Below are 24,330 nucleotides of genomic sequence, written 5' to 3' on the forward strand. Positions count from 1 at the left end.
ACAATTGATTAAATATCAACTTGCTTAGTGAACTAATGGCCAATGATTAATATTTTATATCAGATGCTCTAGGTATAGTGAAACTTCATTTTAACTGATTTAATTGCACAGAGGTGATGGATTCATTGTTCATGAATGTCTGGTAAATTAACTAGTTCAGGGGTAGGCAACCTTGGCTCTTTTATGACTCGTGGACTTCAACTCCCAGAATTCCTGAGCCAGCATGGATGGCTCAGGAATTCTGGGAGTTTAAGTCCACGAGTCATAAAAGAGCCAAGGTTGCCTACCCCTGAACTAGGTGATTATAATGGTATAAAATGCAAAGCAAATGATATAAACAAGTTGTTCAGAATATAGGTAGTACTCCACTTATGACTAAAATTGCGATCAGAATCTCAGTTGTTGAGCAAAACGGCCATTAAGGGAAATACCTGAGTGGCCGTTTTGCTCAATGACTGCAATCCTGGCTCTCCCAGATGTGGTTGTTAAGCAACTGTGTGGGTTGTTAGGCAGACAGCAAAAGAGCTGCTTGCTAAAAGAGGGCAGACAGCTCCCCTCTATGCATAGAAGGAAGCTCGTGCATTAGCTTGGATCTTTGCAATCCTTGCTTCATTTCTCCAGCCCAGCACAGGAGTTCCCTTTCTTGCATGGAGGGATTGGGAGCTCTTGAACTGGGTGCGCCACACACACACACACACACACACACACACAGAGAGAGAGAGAGAGAGAGAGAGAGAGAGAGAGAGAGAGAGAGAGAGAGAGAGAGAGAGAGATGAAGAAGAGGAAAAATCCTTTAGCTTGCAATCTTCCCTGCCAGCTTCCTCATTGATTTCTGGAGAAGCTGGCAGAGAAGATAGCAAATGGCAATTACATGATTGCTGGACATTGATATAGGGGCGGGGGGGGGGAGGTACAGTGTTTTACAAAGGCTGGTAGGTCCTTTCTGAACCGTTGTAACTTGGAACATTTATTAAATGACTGGTTGGACTATCTGTAGGAGGATAGATATGGCTGCCCAAGCACCTCAAGAGGGTAGTTGGTTGGGAGAACTGTATTCTTTCATCAGGATATGTGGCTGAAAGCTTAGCCTGCCAGTTGCCAAGAAAAAAAAAGAGGAGAGAAAAGGACTCTTCCCTAACCCTAACTCTTCTCTTGATTCATGGATGCTCTCTTGGCACACCTCGGAACTGATGTCCCTTCCCTTCTTCCCCAATCCTGACAAAGTCATTACAAGACTGTTATACCTCCTTCGCAACCGTCACCCACAATTTTTCCTTGAACATCATCTCTTCAGGCTTCCATTCAGCCTCTGTCAGCTGAGCAGTTGTTTGGTCATTTATCAAGTCTATGCATCACCCATTCCAATCAGATTGTTGCTAGACTTCATGCAGGCATACAACACATGGCTCCTAGCTGCAGTGGGTTTGCCTCACTGATGAAGATGTTCAGTATGGGCACCTCAAGAAAACCGGGCAACCCTTGAAAATAATTGGCCATGGAGGCATCAAGACGAAAATGGAAGATGTGAAGAATGAGACAATAGATCTGAAGCCCGGAGGCCAAGGAGCAATAGTAATATTCCCAACAATCCCAATAACCCAGGGGGATTTGGTCCATTTCATTCAAATCTATTGTACTGATATCTAATAAACCAATATTTTATTGTAGTTGCATTTTATTTCCTTACACAGCTAATATTTCATGACCTAACGCATCAACTGTTCTAACTTTATGTTCCTGATTTCTCTGAAGGAACCCTAATACCTACAGGAGTGGAAGAACAGTTTATATCCTTTGGTTGATGGACACAGCTCCTAATTATATGTGTTTATGAAGCTAACAGATGTTTGAACTTGGCATATCAAAAAGTCCATTTTACACAATATATATTTTAACATCAACTTCGTGCCAGTATTCTTCTATTTTTTACATTTCCCCCCTTATTCTTTTTTAAAGTATTTATCCTTATTGCCCCATTCTTTCTTGTTTACATTTTTCTTCCTTCATACATTATTATATACATATATATTCATACATATATGTGTATTATGTTTTGTTTTGTTTTGTTTGTCGGTTTAAATAATAAAAAATAAATAATAATAATAAAAAAAGTCCATTTTAAACCTTTGAGCCTTAATACAGAAAACTATACCAGTTCATTTTTTTGAAATGTACTAATAATCTTCCTTCACACAAAAAATATTAGCCTGTTAGTATTTATCTGTGATTTGTTTCATAACAATTGCATTTTGTTTTTGAAAACATTTTAGTGAACATCTGGATTATCTTAAACCAGTAGTTAAAATGGAAAGCCGCTTTTATTTTAAAATCTTTATTCTTGGCAACAAAAGATGCTGAAGGGTTTTTGAAGCACCTGGGATAATCCCATCTTTGAATTATGACTTCCCTGTTTGGGACAATATTCAGGTCTCCTTACGTAAGTAAATTAGGGCCATTTTGTTTCTCTTATTCCTCCAATAATTAGGTCCTATCCATTTATCTTCACTCTACAAAACTGAAGTAAAACGTTCTTATTGTGTTCAGACTTACATAAGTAATACTTACTTGTGATGCCTTCAGATGTGGTTAGCTAGTTCATGGTTCAATATGTCGTGACTATAGCCTTAGATTAATACTTCTCTCTTTCTATTTTTAGCTCCAGTTTTATTTCTAATCTCTTAATCAGGAAATAAATTTCTCCTAACAGCAGATTTAGACAATGAGAATGGACAAAACTGAAATTAAAAAAAATAACTGAGAAACTGAAAAGAGGTATTAATATGTTCAGAAAATCTTGAAGTGGGCAAGTGATGCCTTAGGATGAACTTCCATTGCATGCTCAACAGTTATAGAAAGCTGTTTGCCCGCTGGGGGAGAAAAATGGGATGGTGCACAGTAGCTTAAAAAGAGGGTAGCTAATCTGTACTTTGTGTTGTATAAACCTAGCCTCTATAGTTAATTTATTTTGTGTATTGTGAACCTAATAAGGTTAATTCAGTAAAACATGAGTAGGCGCAGCATAGATTAGTACATTGGGGCTTTAATTGTAGCCATGTATTCTGCCCTGCCCTGTTTTGCTTTCTGCAGTTGAAGTTGAAAGGTCATCCTAAACTTCATAGCTATCAATTAAAAGGCACCTGGGAGATTTGCTTATACTCTGTTCCTAAAGTTAACAATCGTCACAGTTATTGAAAATTAAATAAACGGGCACATGAAATGATACGGTTGAAATACAGAAACTAAAGATCAGAAAATCCATAGTTGTTTGCTATTCAGAAAGCATGTCGCTGGTAAATAAAAAAAATATTCATTCTGGCATTATCTAGCTTTCATCACCTCATTTGTTTCCTGTGATTGGGAATACAGTAAACTATTTTGATGGGATAATGTGACTACTTTCAGCATTATTGACTGGGATTTTGTTTGACTTGTCAAAACATGCTCCTCGAATCGAGAAACCAGATCTTGGGTTTGCACATTACAAACATCATGGTTTGCACTAAGTATAGTTGCTTGGAGACCACACAGGTTGTTCTGAAAATAACTGACTTTCCTCTGACAATTTCAAAAGAAAACTTCCTTAACTTCTTATGTAATAGACCGGGTGGGTGGGAGTTGATTCACTTTGTAGTTAACAATTATGCATTCCACTTGCTGATTGTTGCTCTCTCAACTGTATTATCATACATTCATTTTCAAGGGAATAAGGATTAAAATAACTGATAAATGTTCCAAATTAGATTTCTGGACTGTAACTTTTACAGTATTTAAAATAAAAATATGCCCTGTCTTTGTACTAAAAAAATACTCAAAAACTGTTTTGCAGTTACCTAAAATGATGTACATATATAGCTAGCTGGATATTGATTCAATAAAAAATACAGTTCATCAAAAACAGTATAGTAGATATAGTAAATACAAGTTGCATATAAAAGGATTAATGATGGTTTAGTTACATCCTTAAACCAACAAAAATACACTATAGTAATGTTGTACTACTCTTTCCCAACTTGGTGCCCTGCAATTTTATGAGAACTATATATCCCAGAATTTCCAGCTGCTCTACAGTTGTCTTTCCATAACTTTTGTCATGGATACTTCAAACATGAATTGATGAAAGTAGCATAAATGATACAGAAAATTAATACCACTGCATATAGATCAAACTTGGAAAAAATAAGCCAAATGCAACTGAAACTTTATTTTGATTAATAGCCTCTCAAAAGTTAATTAGAAAACTATAGTGTCAAATGCACAGGCTACTTGAAATATACAAAGTAGTGGAATGTTCTTGATATAGCAAATGCTATAAACTGAAAATGAGAATTTGACAGGCTGTTTGATCTTGAAATAAAGATGAGTGAGAAACTTGCCATTTTTATCTTTCAACTGTAATCAAAAATTCAATTAACATTAGTAAAGGTTTGACTTGAAAGTTTGGAAAAAGTGCATGACTAAATTATTGCGTGTTTATAGAGAGAATAATAACTGTGTTTCCATTATGTAGCTTTCCATTTTCTCAGACCTGCTTCAATATTTTATATTTATGACATGTAAGGCTCTTCCCCCAAAAAATGAAATTCCACACCAAATCCTACAGCAGCATTCTAAAACAGGTAATAAATACTAATTTCTTGCTTTCTATTTTTGGAGCAAATGTAATCCCATTTCTTTGTGCAGCTAACAGCCAGTAATCCAAATAATAAAAAACTGCTGCATAAAATCTACCTGACCTTTTCAAACTTCTGAACACAATAACAATGGCAACAACTACAATTCCACAAAAATTATTTTGACAAGGCATTTTTTTTATCTGTCAGAAATTTACGTACTGAAATAACAGTGCCTTTCAAGTCAACTTTTCAGGTTTTCCCTTAGTTTTTCCTTACAAATATCTGAAACAACATGATTTATATATCACTTCTTCCAGCTTCTGTTGATTTTATGGTCATTTTTAGGAGACTCATATTGATCACATAGCTCAAAGTGTGCTACAAATGGAACATATTCACTCTTACTGTCATATTTGCCCTTAATTGCTTTTGAAATCAAACAGTATGTCACTCTGGTCACATTGGGACTGGTCCATATTGAAGGAGACTTCAAGTCGATAAATCCCAAGCTGTTCAGGTCTTTAAGGATGGTAAAGAGGACTTTGAATTAGACTTAATAAGAGAGAACAGCACATGCAGATGAATGGCTAAAAAGATCACCACACTATTCAGAACTAATACCAATTATAATGCAATCAAAGTTTCTGAATAATTGCAGAGCATCTCACAAAGACACTTCAATGGGTCAAAATGGAGAGATAATTAATATATAGCACGTTATGGCCAGCTCTAGCCACCCCCCAAATCAATGCAGCTGGCTGTAACTTAACAAAAATCCTCCTGGCAACTGCTGCTGCTTGAGCATCTCATGTTAAGATCATCTTCAGAAAAATGGCCTGATCTTCTAAGACGAGTTGAATCTCATCCAGAAGAGGCTAACATTTTATACACACACATACCCATTATAGATTTTGTCATCAGTTTTGCTACTTTAGCTGCCTTTAATTTAGTTCATTGGCTTTTATCCAATCCATTACTGGTTCCAAGTTTTTCTATGGCCTGCCTAGAATATGACAGAAAAATTATAGTACTACAAATGCTGATTTATCTGGGTGACTTTTTCTAGACATGGAAATTAAGCAGGATTGGTCCTGTTGAGTGTTTGGATGGGAATCCTCCAGATAATGAAAACTCTGGAAATAAAATCTCATCCTGGAAGATGACAATGGTAAACTATTTCCATATTGTTTCCAGTTAAAGATATCAAGTTGTTCATGAGTTCGCCAAGAGTTGAGCTCAACTTGAGGAAAATTTTACATTTAGTATTTATAGTAGCCAGAGAATATCTGAGAAACTTAGTTTACTCTTGCTATTAAACTAGCTTTGGTCTTGATATAATCTTTCTGCCATGTGAAATGCTGTTGCCCAGAATTCTACCACATCCGGTTGACTAACACCTACTGTGATTCACAAGATTGCAATGTATGGCTTTCTTTAGGCATATCTTTCAAATGTGCTGGTATTTCCTGCCTCTCTACTCAACTGCTCCCTGCACTATTACTTAAGGTCATAATCAGATGGACTTTGGAGCCTTTTACCATAAGATTGATGTGATCTATGAAGATGTCATTCAGCTGGCAAGGACAGAGTTTAAGTTTCTGCTTTCTTTAAACAGGCCTCCTTCCATTTATAGCTTTTTAAAACAGGTTGATGTGAATAGGACATGATGCCGCGACCTTGCTGAAGCTGAACATATCTGGTCTTGTCAGTACCTGGGTGAAAGGTGATCAGAGAAGAGCAATCCTGAATTACAGAATTGAAGGAAAGTAATGCAGAGTGACTGGTGTACAATAACTAGAGCACAGGTTTTAATTTTCTGTAAGAGAGAGAGACTTTTCCAGTCAACTCTATTGCATCTTGTAGGCCTTTGGCTTGGGATTTTGGGGGATGGTGATGATTGAAATTGATTTGATTCATGATGAAACCTTTGGGTACGTGCCTATCACAATATCAATAACTATAGAGAGCTACCTACCACTTACATTTCACTTTTCTACCAGGAGCTCAAGGTAGCCTACATAGCACTCCAACCTCTAATTTTATCCTTATAACAAAGGTGAGATTTAGGTGAGGTTTTCTGACCTAGAATCACTTGGTGAGCTTCTGTGGCTGAGGATAGACTTGAATCTGAGTCAACATGGCCCTGTTCTTACACCTTAATCACTGTACCACACTAGACTTTCTTTCCTAGCCTGTTGGTTTCCTTTCTTCTCAAATCCTGTTGAACTACCACCTCCCTTTTTTCATAACTTCTTCTGAATTTGAGCTATCAGAATCACAGCCTAGTTTGAGTCATAATACACACACATGCATACCCACACATAATACACACACGTGCATAAATTGTTTTGAAAATGCCAATTTCTTAAAGGTGCTACAGTAATAATCTACTTTAGAATGGGTTGCAGCTTGGGAAATTGACTAAATCAAGTGTGAAACATTAATATTAAAAAAAACACAAATAGAAGAAAGGGAAGATGGTGATTAATTGGTACACTATCCTTAGTATTAGGGAAGAAGGCTGTCCCCATATTTTTTCTAATAGTAGCTACAAAGCAAGATAAGAGGTGGGAAAATCTAGTTTGTTAGATAAGGAATAGGGAAAAGGCTAATCACAAGGTGTTTTGGGGTTATGATGGGGAAATTATGGTCATCTGAGAGACAGAAAAGAGTGACACCAAGTAGAAATGACTATTTGCATAGCCCCAGCTCACAGACCAGCCAATCATATATAACCTTGATTATATGTGATCACACGGACTCCCTGCTGTTTACATATGTCCATAAAACAATGAAACATTCACTAATAAGTGTAACGACATACTTCTCTACTCCCCTGCCTGCTACCCTTGGTATACCCTTCTGACAACCTCAAAACTTAAATGCTCCATGAAATAGTTCCATTTTCACTTTCTCACTGAAGGCCAAGAGAGGGCCATCCAGATTTCTTGGGGCAAGCTGTTCCATAGGAATGGAGCACAACATGGAAAACATAGAGCTTTAGAGGAAGCAATCACTATTTTGAATTGTGCTCAGAAACATGTGGGCAGCCCCAGTGTAACATCTACAACCCCTGCATTAATCATTCTTGCAACTTTCACCCAACAGAGGTAGGTGTGCAGGGGTACAATCATTTGGTTGAGTTCACCCACCCAACTCCCCTCCCAAAGGAAGATTAGCTATTGAAAAATAGTACTTACAACTCCCAACCCTGGCTGCTGGCTCCAAAAAGTCACCGAGAGGTCCAAAAGAATCAGGGAGATCCACCAAGCATGTTTCTGTTTTGTGTTTAGATCAGAATCCTGAACAAAAGGAATCTCAATAAGTCACTTAACTGGGAATGTTCTTCATTTATAAGGCATTTTATGTGAGTTTAGGTCATGTAGGTAGGCAGTTTATGTTCAGGAAAGGATGGACATTCATCCAGAATCCACATTCCTTTGTGAGCAGCACTGGTTTCCAGTTTGCTTCAGAATGCGATTCAAGTTACTAGTTGCTACCTATAAAGCCTGCATGGCATAAGGCCTGGCTACTTATGGGACCTCCTGGTATCTGCCGAGCTGCTTCTAACTGACAGGATTGGCTCACTCTGTTGATTAATTAATCAATGCCAACTGTATGAACCCATAAAGTAGCAACACCTGCCCTCTGGAAAAAGGTTCCCCCCTCAGATCCAAATGCCCCTCAGCTTGCTGTTGTTTCAGAGTCCTCAGGCCTTTGGTGAGAGTGATTGAAGTCCTGTTTTTCCTTTGTTCCTATCCAGTTTTCTGATTTCTGTCATTTTTATTCTTTTGTTGTTGTTGTTTTTCCTTGTATTTAAATGTTTTAACAATTTGTAAACTGCCAGAGTTTCTGAGAGTTAGGAGGCATATAAATTTAATATATCAGCAGCAACGTCTTCGCCATCTTTTTTATATACTCTTTCAGAAATGTGCTTTTCTTCCAAGCTCCTGCAAAATGTGGAAATCACGATCGTCAAATGCCTTCCCAGCTTGTCAGGAGTCTTCTCTTCTTCCCTCTCCTGTCATGTGGTTGGCAAACTATTGTAACCTGCAGCTTGCCACTTGGCTTATTTTGAACTGTTGTCATGAGCAATACTGGAAACATCATACCATTGCAATGAGGTCAGGGACTCAAACAACGTGATAAAATGTTTTATTGGACTCACTAAAATAATGGAATATGAACCTAGCAGTGATAGCATTGTGCTTATCTTATAAATATTGGGAGGGGGGAGGGGGGCAGGGCAAGAGTTTGACATACAATCTGTACAATTAGAACTAAGGTTAATGGCCTAATTGTGAGACAGCAAGGGAGTGTTAAGAACTGTACAGACCTGTATAGCCCTGTAAGATGTCAAACAAGGAAATAGTGTCCTGACAAAAAAAAAATTGCAAAACTATACTGTAATTTAGAAAGAAAATTTCCAGGCAAGTAAAAAAAAAAAAATCCCTGACCCTGAATAACACCCCCTTCCCCGCTTGTGGCTTATGACAGGTCAAACGGTATCACCGGGTGTGAAATTAGCAAACTGGAAAGGGCTATTACTTCTTCATTTCCTTTCCTTTGTAGCTATGGGTATTTTTAAGATGAGGTTTTTATGCAATTATCCTGTCCTAGACTCAGGCCTTCCTGAAGGACAGAGAAATGGTGTCTTTCAGATGACGTTTTCTCAGGTTTTTCTACCCCTTCTTTCATCTGTTTTGTTTCCACAGTTTAGGGAAAAAACAATGAAATTGCTGCATAATGCTTTCACTGGGCATAACACTCTCTCTAGAAGCATCTTCTGGATATGTCTGCAGGATACATTTATCACCTGGGTTGGTGAATGACAGTATGTGCCCTACCACTACTCTGTCCCACTCAGTTTCCTAACCACAGTCATGGGTTTCCTGAGACAAAGCATCAAGTTTTGCACTCACCATAATTTGAAAGTACAACAGTTGTTGATTCTGGTTCATTCAGTATCCGTGGGAAATGGCAGCTGCTCCAGAATTGGATGACACCCTTAACCACAGGGAAACCACCAGCCATGATTAAGGAGATACAAGACAGATGGTAACAAGCGTCTTCTCAGTAACCAAACAGAGCAGTTCCACAGCTGACCTTGGACATAAAGATCATGCTGGGGAAATATTTTTGTATTGAATACTTAGAATAAGCACTATTGGTTATAGAAAGGGTGATTTGTATTCAAAATAAAATGATAAAATTGAATATAAATCATTTTAAGAGTAACATTTTAACTGGAAGCCAGTTGGGTGTAGTGGTTAAGGCACCAGGCTAGAACCAGATTATTGTGAGTTTTAGTCCTGTCTAAAACCAGCTGGGCAGTAACTCTCTCAGCCCTTGGAAGAAGGCAATGGCAAACCACTTACGAAAAACCTTGGCAAGAAAACTGCAGGGACTTGTCCCAGCAGCTACCAAGAGTAAAAACACAACACAAAAAATTTACTCAAAGGTTCCACCCTCCAAAAAATTGTTGAAATGATACAAAGAAAAAGTTGTTCTCATGATTGCTGAGGCCCACTTGGATCACAACATGCCCATCTCAGCCCAAGAATTGAAAATGGATCCTTTTGTGCTGAGACCTTTACCTCTGCTGTTTTGGGGAATGGTGATCTAGGGTTTCTGGATAATCATTGGAAAGCCCTTTAAATGTGGAACCCTGGACTTTTGTCTTTCTCGCTCTCTTTTTCTAAAGTACTTCTGTAACTCGTGTAAGTGTGCATGGAATTTTGAACCTTTAGTTTGCTTTTGCATTTGGGATGTGTTTTTGAGCAAACATATGTTTAGGTTTTGGTAGTAAAATTAAGCCACCCAGTCACACCTACATGTTGGCTAGGATTACACATCGCACCAAGTCATGTTTTTTGGTCATAGTTGTTGAACAACTGGAGTGGCCTGATTTAAAGTTCATGAAAAATCTTAATAATGGCTTAGACACCATAATAATGTGAGTCCCAATTCTGTCTTCATGAGCAAAGTTCACAATGATATTTTTGTTAAAGGTCTACACTGCCCTGCAGCTATACTCCATGACAAAGAGCCTTTCACAGGGGCCTCTCATTGCAGTTCATGTCTGGCACCACTCCATCATGCTCTGGGATGTCCAAGAAAAGCACTGCCGTGAAGCACATATTGATAAAGCAATTAAATTAACATTGTTCTTGACAGGCTTGTTCACCTTCTCTCTTTCCCAGGTGAGGAGAGGCTTCATGAGAAGGCCTTGTACCAGCTGCTTGTCTCTATAAAACGACAGCAACAGCCATCTCCTTTTAGTATTCAAATGAAGAATTTTGCAATCACATTGGATGACAAAAATTATATAATAGAATAAATCTCCTTCATTCTGCCTGCTTTCTGCATGTCACATGGAGTAAGAATGGAGTCGGAAATAGATAGATAACCTTTATTGTCATTTTTTACTGTGGGCACACTGGCACACATTAAAAATGAAATTCTGCTGTCTGCTCTCAAAAGTGTACGCATACATAACATACAATTTTAAAAGAACTATTATATCTATTATGTTACTAATGCTTTAGTCGATGGAAAACTTCAAAGAATGCTTTTGTTTATAATAATAGATTAATTTTTAAAGTGCATATTCATGGAAGAAAACAATAATGTGATTAATTACATGAAGATGAGTTGCACACCAACAGTACTCGGAAACTCCCATATACTGGATATTCCTGTAAACAGTGAAATTTGTTCAACAGAGATGGTTTATAAAGGGAACAGATGCCTCTTAGTGGCCAAAAGTATTATTACATAAGCTAACAATGAGTTCAAACTCTTAAAAGTATAAGCAAAAGGTTTTCTTTTGATTTCCAAAATCTCCATGTTTTGATAAAAACAATTTTAATCCATCGGTAACTCGTTTTAACACCACACAGGAGCTGCTCCTGATCCCTTCAGTTTCTATGTGATTTCACTTTAGACTACGCTACCAAGTCTCCTACCAGTGTATTTCTGAGGTGGTTAGTAATGGTAGAAAATGCCTCTTCTTCCACAGAAACAATAAGGAAAATATAAAACTCTAGTTATGAACAGCTTAATTTTATTCCTTGCATTAAGAAACCAAAACAGCATTCTACAAGAATAAATGTAACCAAGAGTAGTTATTGAACTTAATGAGAATGAATCTATCTTTGAATCTTGAGCGGTTTGCTCAGAGACAGCAGTTCTTTCACAACCAACTGAGCAATTTCCTTAAAGATACTGTATATTACAAAAACAGTATACATACTAAGTCAAACCAAATGTCCTCACTCCCTTGCAAAATGCCCAAGGTCGGTGAACAGGAACAACATAGCTCTGTTTTCCCCCCTACTCTTTCTGGCATATTAATCTTCAAGGATTGGAACTTTTTTATCTTTGTCCATCTGAATCCAGGCCAGCTCTGTTCTCTTGGCCCTGTAAGCCAAAGTTCTCACCTCTAACCAAATCTATTAAGTGATCCTCTTATTGGTGAATCTTGTCAACCCTTCTGTCTTGCCATTGGCTGAGCATGCCAGCTGATCTGTCCTCTTGCATTCTTGTAGCTGCAGGGAGAGTAAAATCTTTGTGAGGCAGCTAAGAAAGATCCATGCTTTCTTCTTTTTACCTCTTATTTATGAGGGGTCTTTTTTCTCTCCTTTAACTTGAAAGTTTTGTCCCATCTATTCTTTAACTCAGAGGTATCAAACTGCCAGCCCGTGGGCCATATGCGTCATGCCGAAACCGCGCCCATCCCATTGCCGACAATGGGAAAAAAGTCACGATACGTCGTGACACGTCATGTGACGTTGCGAGTTTGACACCCCTGCTTTTAACTCCTCAAACAGCCTCCTCCAGGGCTAACCATTTCCCCACTTTCTTATGCTATTATTCTGCAGGCAAAACTCCTCATCTTTCTATATCTATGTATATGTCTCTTTTTGTGTGTAAAGTCTGAGACTTCCACTTTCACCTCCACATTTTAAATATTTTTTCAAATTATTAAAGTATTTCTGAACTTTATTTCTTCTTTCTTTACTCCTTGCAAGACTTACACTGTCTGCAAAGTAACCTCTATTTCTTCCTTTGATCTCTATCAAAGGTAACTTAAGCCATTGTTAATTTTCGCAACTGAAAAGTTCCTATTTCCATTGCTTCTGACTCCTTCCAGTTACAAAACTTTGCAACTAGATCTATACCCACAAGTTCTGCCTTGCTTCTCATGGCAACTCTGTTAGTTGTAACAGACACAAGAAGTCATTATTCTTTTCTACTTGATTCTGGTGAAAACACATTTGTAGTATTATTCTGGGCACCACATTTTCAAAAGGTATTGACAGGTTGGAAGAAGTCATCAGAAGTGATACAGGGACTTGAAGATATGCCTAATGAGGCAAAATGAATCTGGGATGTTCAGTCAAGAACAAAGACTGAAGGGAGAAATGGTAGCTATTCCAGTTCTCCCTTTTGAAATATATATATATATATATATATATGTTTAATACTAAGGTGACCAACCGTCCTCTTTTAGGGAGGACAGTCCTCCTTTTTAAAGTTCTGTCCTCCCTTGAAAAGTGTCTTCCTACATGTCCTCCTTTTCGATATTTGAAGACTAATCTGCAGGGCTTTTTTCCCCCTCATAGAACGCTCAGAACGGTGTTCCGGCACCTTTTTTGATGGTTTTTTTTTTCAACTTCTGCATGAGCTGTGCTACTCCCACTATTGGCTTTCGAAAGCCAATAGGAATTTGCTGCCACCCGGCCGGCAAACTTTGCACATGTAAGTTGTCTGCAGCGAAGGCGAATTGGCAGGAACTTTGCACCCTTCCCTGCTACCCAATTACATCATCTCCTAGTTAGTCCCGAAGATATCTGGAAGAGCCTGGAGCGGTGACGCCACGGTAACTTTCTCTTGATCTTCGACCCTGCTAGGGCAATAATGGCTGCGGGCGCAAGAGGCAGGGGCAGCGGGGCTGCTGCGGGCGGGAGTGTGAGGGGTGGCGGTGGCCGGCTGCCCCCCGTGCTGTGGGAGCCGCGGGGCCTGCTCTACACAGGGCTGCGCAGGGTGGGCGGTGGTGCTGGCAGGGCGGCTGCAGGTGGGGTGTGTCGACGGTGGGCTGCCCCCCGGGGCCGGAGCTGGCGCAGCCGGTGCTTTGGGAACCATGAGGCCCACTCTACACGGCGGGGCAGCAGTGCTGGCGGGGCGGCTGTGGGCAGGGGCGCAGCATGTAAGCATAATTACAATATAAAATGTTATTGTTACAAATGTTTTTATTATGCATTTATCATATTATAGTGTATTCTGTATTATTGTTGCAATGAATAAAATGTTTCTTTTATTTACGATATTTTTTTTCTTCAATTTATTTGTGTCCTCCTTTTCATTGTAAAAAAGTTGGTTACCTTATTAATACATTCCTGACCTTAAGATTTCTATAAAGTGGAACAGTCTCCCTGTAGAAGTTGTAGGTTCCCCATTTCTAAAGGTTTGTAAGAAGATTACCAGAAGGCTGCCTTATGGATGGACTGATTGAATTTTCTGCACATTGCAGAGGGTTAGATGTTTTTTATGGTGTTTCCAGAACTACAGTTTCATGGTTATATGATTGCTATTTTTGGGCAGATAGCCATTTCCTTCTTTAGACTGCAATCCTTCCCATTCTGGATATTTAAGTTTCTTCAAGGTCAGCAAGCACTCCTTGCATTACATGCTCAAACTTGACAAACACTTGTTCATTTTTGGCAGCAAACTTGGCTTTTACTGTTGACTTCTCTTTCCCACCCTTCACTGGGATCACATGATTGCCCTTTCATTATGCTTTTAGAAACTCTTTCCAGTTAGCATGAAATTCTATTTATCATTGCTCTCATTTATTAAATGTGTTTTTGAAGTCACAGGTACAACACTTGCCCAGACTTAGCTCTAGTTTTGCTTAATGTAAAATGTAAAAAATGTAATGTAAAAAAAAATATATCCAGCTTTATTGATCATTTCCCCCAAAGTTCTTATAGGACATGGGATGACATGATAGCGGACTTCCAATATCTAAGGGGCTGCCACAAAGAAGAGGAGTATAGCCTATTCTCCAAAGGACTTGAGGGCAGGACAAGAAATAACAGATGGAAACTTGTCAAGGAGAGATCCAACCTAGAATTCAAGAAAAGTTTTCTGACAAGTCAGAACAATTAACCAGTGGAAAGGCTTCCCTCCAGAAGTTTTGGGTACTCCAACGCTGAAGTTTCTAAGAAGAGACTGGAATATGTCTGGAATTGTATAGGGTCTCTGCTTGGGCAGCGGTTAGAAGCCCTCCAAGGTTCCTTCCAATTCTGTTATTCTGTTAAGTAATTACGGCGACACATTAGAGCTGGTGTAAGAAGAAAATAAAGCACACTGTAAAAATTAACGACGAACCACAAGGAAGTGCGTTTGAAGAAACTGTTATTTTCAAAAATACCTTCAGGCGGGGAAAGCGTTGAAATATCGATGCGTCAGATATTGACCACCTATCGGTTCTGCTAGCCAAGCGAACTCCCCAGAGAGCATTTTAACCCCCTGTTCTATCAATCAGTTCATCCGCAGGCTCCTCCCACTCCCCTCCCAAAACAAAGCACCTATCAGTGGTGAGAGTCTTTCTCCAGGTCACGCCCTTTTCTCTCCCGGCCAATTAGGCTTTACGGCGGCGAGTAGAATGTTGTGATTCATAGGTACTCTTAAGGCGGGGAAGCGCCGGGCGGCAATTGCGCGATTTGAGTTGCAGTGTTGCTAGGCTACGGGGCTTCCCTGCAACACAAATCCGCTTGGGACTGGCGTCCGGAGAGCAGAAAGAGACAGGAGGCGGCAGGCGCTCTTCCTTTCTCCCCACCGCCCAATCAACCCTTTCCTTCCCCCTCTAGTATTCAGCCTTAGGGACAAGCAGGCGGTTCTCCAGCCATGAGCAACGAGCAGGTGAGGGAGGGAAAGGGGGTCCCCTCCTGCCGGCTTGCGCCATCCTAAGGGTTCCCTTCTCCCGACGCGCCACAGATCCAATCCTCAGGGTCGGCACTCCCGGCTCTTTCCTGCCTCCGAACCGTTCCCGGGATCTGAGGAGGAGAGGCCAAGGGGTCCTGGTAATAATAATAATAATAATAATAATAATAATAATAATAATAATAATAATAATAATAATAATAATAATAATAATAATAGTAAAGTTGGAAGGGACCTTGAAGGTCATCTAGTCCAACCCCCTGCTCAGGCAGGAAACCCTATACCATTTCGGACAAATGAGACAAAAGAGACCCTAACCTCCTCCAGATATTTAGCACTGCAGTTCTTAACCGCTCCGGGCGGTTGGCTAAGGACTGAAAGTTGCAACCCAACTTTCTAATTGCCTACAATGGCTTTTCGCTCGATCCAGGGGTCTGCAAAAGGAGGTTCTCCAAGGCTTGAAAGTGCCCAGTGTGGGTTTTGATACATTGGTTTTGTGCCACCAAGCATTATTTTGCTGTGGTAGAAAATGGGACGAACCTCCAATAACGATAAAATAATAGCCACTTATTAGTAATAGCCAAATAATTTGCAGAGGAGATTGTCAGACTCCTAAGAGCGGAAGCCATTCTCAAAAGTTGGCAGTTGGTTTTTCAGGAGGCCCATCTTTCTTATCCTGAAATCTTTATTATTGCCTCCTCCTCCCTCATTTCACTGCAATATTAGGAAACCTTGCACAATTTTCTCTATTGTCTTCAGGGGTCCACATATTGTGCTGTAAATTCAGTTTCGATCAGTAGTATGTTCCCCACAGTGGTAAAGGGGTTTTCCATTTGGTCAGGAACAGGTCCCTGAAGCATATCCAAGTAAACCTATAGTCTTTGCAAGCTGTAGGGCTCCCTCGGTTCATAATTTCAGATTCTGAAACTCTGTGTTTTGTATACCATCCAAATTTCCAGCTAGATAATACTCACACATCCTTGAAATGTGGAATACATTTCTTATTTATGCTCTTATGTAAATTTTACTTCAAGGAACTCAAAGTTTACATATAGGTTTCCTTTACCTGTTTCAGCCACGCAACAACCATGAAGCATGGAAATCAGAGTGTGGTTATGCTTGTAACTGACCTATAAATTAATTATGGTGATCTTTTAGTCTAACATGCTAGGAAAATCCAGCACCTTCAGTCAGTTGATGGTTCAGTGGGTTCAGTTCCAGAAATGTGGATTAACTAAGTAAAACATTCACTGACAATGAACCACAAACCAACCAAATATAACTTAACTTAGCATGTGGTAGAAACCTGACCTTTATGATTAGTGTAGTCATTCAACTACATAAATTGTTTAAGTGCAAAATCCATTGTTAGTCATCCATGGGTGTGTATGTGTGTGTGTGTGTTATAGGCATAGCATATCCAAAACTTGCAGGATCACATCATCTTGTCTAGCCTTCGGGTTCTTCTAGTGTAGCATAGATTATCTGTGGTCCTCCAGATGTTGCTGTACAGTATTACAATTTGCTGCAGTGCTGGTCACAAGGCCAGCGGTGAGGGATGCTAGAAAGTTGTCACTAGTTATCTATGCCAAAGTATCATGGCTAACATATCTGTCTAGCTTGCTACAGGAAACAGGAGGCTGGATTAAGAAATACCATTGGCCTGATCAATAGGGTTCTTATTTCTGTAATTGTATCAGTGGCTGAAAAACAACCATAACATCTTCTAGAAATTTGTTCTCTCTTTGTTTCCTGGAACTGTCCACTATTTACAGTAGGATAAGATGAAGTGGAGCTTCTTGTGCAGCTGGTCAGGGAATTCTGGGAGTTGAAGACTATACATCGTAAAGTTACTGAGACAGAGAAAACTGCATTAATAGGTCTTTTTACAGCCCTAATTTAAAGCATGATTCTGGTGGCTTCCTCTGTTGCTTTATCAAGTGTTTATTGGTTACAATTAGACTCTGTCTAGATATTCTTCTGAATAGTCAGATTTACATAGCTTTCACCATTCTCCTTTTCCCAAGTAGTAGCTCAAGGGTTACTTATAAAACAGGAGAAAAGGATAGAAACACTAATCAGTAAAATATGTGTTTATATGAAATTTAAAGTAGCAACAAAGAAGGAAAAAAAAGATATCTGTAGCTCAGAGTTGAATTGTGGAATACTTTCTGCTCTCTGAGTCTGGTTGCTTTTTTGCAGACATTTCATTACCAAACTAGGTAACACCATCAGTGCTAGAAGGGAGTGGGGTTTATTGTCTGTTTATGTACATGTTGTTTGCCCTGTCAATGTTGGTGGGGGAGGGGAACGCCGATCTTTTCTGAAAAGTTATTGAGTAGGCTTTCTTTTTTGCTCTTTAATGAAATGCACCATATTTGTATTATTTGTTTATCTTTATTTGAAAAATTAATAAAATTTGTAAAACTGAATGTTGGTGGGAGTGTTCTTGGTGGTTCCTTGATTAGACTGTTGTTTACTTGTTTGTCTGAGTTGGTAGCTCCTTGATTGAGATATTGTTTACTTCTTGATTGTTGGTCTAGTATTAATCTTGATGTTAATTTCTGCTTACCTGGATGTTGATTCCTGGTGAGGAGTTGTTTTGGCTTTTTTTTATTTCTTTTTTGGCTTTTTTATTGTCTCTTTTGAACGGTATGTAGATGTTTAGGTGCCTATTGATGCCTGATTTTTCAGACTGCCAGGCTTCCAGAAATTCTCTAGCATTTTTGTATTTCAAAACACATGGACAACTTAAGCATAGTTTCAGCTGGGAAATTGTGAGCAACTGAGACCAAGCCAAATCCAAAACACAGAACTAAACAACAGAGATTAAGCAGAAATTAATGCCAAGATTAATACTGGATCAAACAATCAACACTCCCATAAGCATGTGTTTTACTGACAGGGCAAGCCAATAGTATATAAAAAGGGAGCAATCCCCATTCCCTTCTAGCATTGATGATGTTACCTAGTTGGGTAATAAAACATCTGCAAGAAAATGATCAAGCTCGAGAGAGCAGCAAGGGCCCTACAGAAAAAAAAGAAAGCTCAAATATAAATATATTTTAGGAAGTGAGGCTGAGAATCAATTGCTTGCGTCAAAAAAAAAGTGTCTTCTATTGCTGGTGGAATACCGATAAAAAAGGAACATGATGTAGCCTTTTGGGTTTAGGCTACTAAAATGAAGACAGCTTGTTGGCCATATAAGGTGCTTGGGGAAAAATATATTGTGGGCCACACTTTATGGAGGACGGTGTATTTTTCATGGCAAATCATAAATAGAGCAACTATGAAGAATGGGTGGCAATGGGTGGCAAAGCTGCAATGGGATCATGTAAACCTTGAAGTAAACTTTTAAATCTTGTTTTTAATTGTGAGCATCCTAAAGCTATCTGCCTATTGCTGAATTGTTACTTACTTAGTTGCAACTCACCCCTGGCCAAATCAGGTTGTTACCTGCCTCTCTCATTTTTTTACTCTCCTGATCTGCTTCAATGATGTCTTGCTTGCAATAAATTTGAGACTAGTGATTTTATTTAGTATAATTGTAAAAGTGAAAGACACATACATGAATTTTCCCCCTTGATGGAAGTTACTGTTTAAATCTGTTAAAAAATATCCACACATTAGAAACTAAAATCCAGGAAGAGGCTGTAAGAAGATAAACGTCTCCTTAGAAGAGTTGCCTTTTAGTGGGAACCAAAGTTGGAATGGATGCATGTGTTAGGTTTCAACAGTAGAGGGCAGTCTTTCACCAATGTAGTGCCAATTGCTTTAGCCCAATGGTTTTTTTAGTATTACACTAGATATATGCAGGCGTTATTTTTTTTTTCTTTTGAAGGCATGATTTTGGGGGGTGGGTGCTGTTTCGTGTAGAATAAATAGACTGGATTTTTTTTTTAATGCTTCCCCCCTTTCCTCTGTGACATTTACTTAAATATGCATGCTGTTTGAGGAAGGAGCAGGTGGTGTAGCCATATTTGTTGAAGGAGACTTTCATATATTTGTCTCATTAGTGGGAAGTTGATTGCAGGATGACGTCCTTGAGAAAAACAAAAAATGCAGCCTGAGCCCTTTAAAGTCATACATTTAAAAGGAATCTAATCCGCTGTGCAGCTGTTCATATAATTTTTGAATTAGTTTCTGAAATGTAAACTTAAGCAGATAGTTTGTAAGGAGGGGTGTTGTTGTCCTCACAACATCTTCGAGTGCCAGAGTCTTTTTCCTAAAGGCATTTTGAATAGTGTGGAAGCAAGTTATCACAATGGGATGCATTTTGGAGTAAGGGAAACCGAAATTGGTTTTCTTTGACAATCATGGAATACACAAACACTTAATAGAGAATAAGGTATTTTAAAATCCACATCTTTTTTCATAAAACCATTTGCTGCGTTGTTAGAATACAGCTTTTAACCCCATCCAGTTGACCCAAATGTTTTCCCTCTAACATCAGTCTGTGAAGTAGACCGGCGGTCCCCAACCTTTTTCGCAATTAGGGAGCGGTTTTGTGGAAGACAATTTTTTCATGGACTGGGGGAGGGGAGGACGGGTGTGCAACCTAGATTTTTCTCATGCAGAGTTTACAATAGTTCACACTCCTATGAGAATCTGATGATCTGAGGTGGAGCTGAGGTGGAGATACTAGCGTTGGGGAGCGGCTGCAAATATAGATGAAACTTCACTCACCCCACTGCTCACCTCCACGGTTCCTAACAGTGTGTGGCCCAGGTGTTAGGGACCCTTGATGTGGACACTGAATACCTTTTCTTAGTCCAATGAATGCAATGTGTGGTTCTTTGGATCAGGTTCAGGCAAAGTGGTGTCCTCCAGATAAGAGGAACCACAACATTCCGTGTGTTTCAGCCTGCTTGCCCAGCGGCAAAGAGTTCTGGGAGATGCAATCTACAAAGTTGCTTTACCACTGGATGTTGGAATGATAGGTTTGTTTAATTCCCCGCTCCAAGAGTGGATAGGATTCTGACAAGGGGAAGGGATGGGATCAGACATTGGATCCTGTGTTTTGGCTCCAGATGCCTCTATGGGTGAGTATTTCTGAGCCCGGGAGCCTATGAAAGCTCTGGAACAAGGAGAGCTGGGGCTGGGCAGAACCCAAGGGGGAGAGATTGATAATTCACACAAACCCCAAATCCATCCCAGCCCCCTACCTTGCCCCCAAGCACTTTATGCCTATGATTGATTTTGCTAATTAGTTGCCTTGTTATATGGTGCTTTTTATATGTTTTTTTTATTGTGTAAATTGCTGGGAATATTATCTAGAATGCAGTTTGTACTGAGCACTCACATCTCTTTCGGTGGGCCCCAGAGAGGGCTTTGTTTAAAATTTGCATTTGATGAATTGATTGTTACTCAGTTGGGTCTTCCAAAATTGAACCGTTTATAAATTAGAAGTTTCTAACCAGCAGAAGGGTCCCAGGATTAAGTATAAATAGAGGGAATTTTCCCAAGCAAAATGCTTCCAAGGCAGCAATCCTGCCAAGCGTATTAGAAATTTTTTTGGGGGGTTGACACGGGTTCCTTTTTTTTTTTTTGTCGTCGGTTTGAATTGATCATTTTCATAAATTACTTAACCACAAGGGTGTAAAATTGGCTACTAGAAGCAGCAAAGTGTGAGCTTTCTGTGCACCTTTGCTATAATATAATGGTAATATATAATGGTCCCTGCCTGAGTCCATTATATAGTCCATTGGGCTGGGGCGTTATATGCACCAAGGGCCCCACCTCCTGGCTTTATTATTAACAGAGAGATGTCTTGTTTTGTATATACACAAATTAAACATTTTAATGTTTTTTAGTGTTTTAAGGATAAAATTTTTATTGATTTAAAATGTTTTTAAGATTTTAAGTGTAATATGTGTTTTTGAATTGTGAGCCACCCAGAGGCCTTTGCTGAGATGGGTGGCTATAGAAATCAATCAGTCAGTCAAACAAACAAATAAACATCTGGATTTTTGCAGTAGTTCAAGTTTACAAAAAGTAGAGCAGGTACTTCTGTTCTTCCCTGAACACAGGGAAAAAAGATGGTGTAGTGTAGAGCATGTTATCAGTACCAGTACAAGCCTATCTATGTTTATTCAGAAAGAGTGTCTTAATGGAATTTACTAATAATTGTGGTCTGCACTATATTTTAAAATTTCAGATTGAGAAATAAACATGTATGTTTTGTTCTATCTACTGTTTGATCCTCTTACAGCCCAAGCCGCCCAACAAAGGAAAGTTGGAAAATATTACTACAAAACTTTTTCCACAAGCAGATAAGGTATTTATACATATTGTATAGATAGCTAATCGCTGTAAACCTTGCAAATCATGAACATTACTGTTCTACTCTGATGCACATTAACATTGCTAATCTATTCATGTTTCTGTTCTTGACTATCCTCCAAGAACTATCATTCAACAAGGTTCTTCCCATATTCTACCCTAACAACAATCTTGTAATGCAGGCTAGGATGGCTGTTGGTCACCCAGCAATTTGCTTACTAGCACCAGAACCCTGGTGGTGCAGTGGTTAGAATGCAGTAATGCAGGTTAATTCTGCTGACTGCCAGCTGCCAGCAGTTCGGCAGTTTGATTCTCACCGGCTCAAGGTTGACTCAGCCTTCCATCCTCCCGAGATCGGTAAACGGAGGACCCAAATTGTTGGGGGCAATATGCTGACTTTGTAACCACTTAGAGAAGACTGTAAAGCACTATGAAGCAGAATATAAGTCTTTATTACTAATGCTATCTTCCTGGTGAAAGATGCCCTTATCCAATGGAAAACAATAGTAATGACTTTGATAAGATATCCGCTCCCCAGCAAACATTTGTACTTGAGAGAAAATTCAAAGTGGTTCCAGTGTTTTCTTCCTTTGCTAAGTGATAAAGTGCATTCACTTCACCTATACGGTAGAAAAGAAACTTCGAGCTCTGTATTGTACTTGTATGTGTACTAATTCTACCACAGGGATCGGCAGGCCCATTTGTTGCACCTAAAATGTGTTGTGCAGCCATTTAAGGAGTGCAAAACTCTTATTTACACATGTGCACATTTTCCCACCTGCATTTGGCCCGCCTATTTGAAATTACAGTCTTTATTCATACATATTGAACTTCTCTGTTATTAAAATATGAATTAAGGTGCAGGTTTGGACATTGGACTACTCATTGTTCAATTAGCAGTTGCCTATGATTGCAACTGGGTCAGAATCTAATCATTGTGAACTGTTGTGAAGAGAGATACCTACGTTATAGAACTGGTCCCATAAGATCTTTATATCTAGATTCAACACATTATATATTAAAAGAAAAGAATTATGCCCCCCTCCCCTTTTTTGCTCACTAACCTACGAAGCTCCTTTGCAAAACTTTGGGAAAAGATTTTATCAAGCATCACTGCCAGTTGAGAAATCCTGGCCTCTGTCTTTCAGATCAGCTGTAAACCACTGTGGCATCAGAACCTGCCTTCATTCCATCTGCGGCGAGATCAGGACGCTCACGTTCCAGAGCAGTTCATGATAAAGAATGAGCTGACACCAGGTAAGAATAAACCTGGATGTTTGGAGTGGAGGTGAAGTTGTATAAAACCCAAAATTATTCATAAAATATCACTTATGGTTTCTTCTCTCTGTGAGGGAAGATAAAAGTCTGGTTGAGCATTGAGGATTCACCTTTCTTCTCTTTTTTTTCTTCCATAGAGGAAAGAGTTACCATGTCTGGGCTGCAAACATCTGAATGGCCACCAGATGGGATGAAGGAGATGACAAATCTTTGCCGCCATCTAATGGTCATCTTATTTTTATGGCCCAAATATGATGGCCCTTCACGTTTCATGGATGAAGACTGAACTGGCTGGCTGGGCTTTGAAGGAATTGTGTGGTGATGAGGCAGAATAGTTTGTGTAGGGAGGAATTGGACAAAGCACAACAAATGGCTGAGTTCTTAGGCAAATTTGCATGCCTTTCTTCTTTTCTCTTAGAACTGCCAATGAAAATTTGATAATTTAATCAAAGTAATTTAATTTACTTACCAGGACAACTGATGTTGCCAAGACCTGACAGTGAAAATACAGAAATCTCACATGTGTGCGCAGGAGTGGTAATAGTATGTGTTGCAGTGAATGAAAGAGAGAAAGTTGTTTGTGGGTAAGAGAAAAAAAATGTGGGGAGGAGAAGGAGAATCAGTAAAGCAGTGTTTCCCAGTTTTGGAAACTTTAAGATGAGTAGACCCCAACTCCCAGAATGCTGAAGTCCTCCCACTTTGAAGTTGCTAAGGTTGGGAATAGGTTTGCTGTAGACACATTTAACATTATTATTAACTGGAGATATATTTGCTTGTTTAAAAAAAAAAGCCCTTCTCATTGTGCTCCTTTCTAACCCTAATATCCTGCTTGGGTGATAGAAAAAAAGGATCATCTTCTTCACATCACAGAGTTGTACTTCTGCCCAAGGAGATTGCGACCTCTTGTATGATATTGCTGGGAAGGGCTATAAGAGAGAGAAAGAAAAAAAAAGAAAAAACATATTTGGACTCAGATATAAATGCTTGAAGCCAAGTCTCTAGGATCTGAAAAGAGAGCCTTACTTCTGAGTTCCTTACCTCATTATTTATTTGCTTGTTTACTTATTTATTTAAATAATATAAACAGTTGCCCAATTTAGACAATGTGACAGCTTACAAGAAGGCAATCCAATCCAAGCATTGATGGGCAACCTGGCTCACATTTGTATCCTCTCTTGATGGGAGTTTGCTCATCCTGTATCTAGTT

The 24,330-nt window shown here is 39.2% G+C and overlaps 1 protein-coding gene across 1 annotated transcript; it reads left to right on the top strand.

Annotated features, from left to right (window-relative positions):
* The first annotated feature begins 15,473 nt into the window (after positions 1-15,473).
* On the top strand, positions 15,474-23,692 carry LOC107284920 (dynein heavy chain 7, axonemal). Its single transcript, XM_015813051.1, has 3 exons — positions 15,474-15,542; positions 21,775-21,840; positions 22,994-23,692. Exons 1-3 carry the CDS (start codon positions 15,528-15,530, stop codon positions 23,135-23,137), a joined length of 225 nt encoding a protein of 74 aa, XP_015668537.1. The 5' UTR covers positions 15,474-15,527; the 3' UTR covers positions 23,138-23,692.
* Positions 23,693-24,330: the final 638 nt, after the last annotated feature.

Source organism: Protobothrops mucrosquamatus, unplaced genomic scaffold, assembly GCF_001527695.2.
Source record: "Protobothrops mucrosquamatus isolate PMUCROS unplaced genomic scaffold, P.Mucros_1.0 scaffold129, whole genome shotgun sequence".
Classification (NCBI taxonomy): Eukaryota; Metazoa; Chordata; class Lepidosauria; order Squamata; family Viperidae; genus Protobothrops; species Protobothrops mucrosquamatus.

Coding starts and splice junctions, on each gene's coding strand:
- LOC107284920 (XM_015813051.1), top strand. Junction 21,841..22,993: donor TTTTTCCACAAGCAGATAAG/GTATTTATACAT, acceptor TCTGTCTTTCAG/ATCAGCTGTAAACCACTGTG.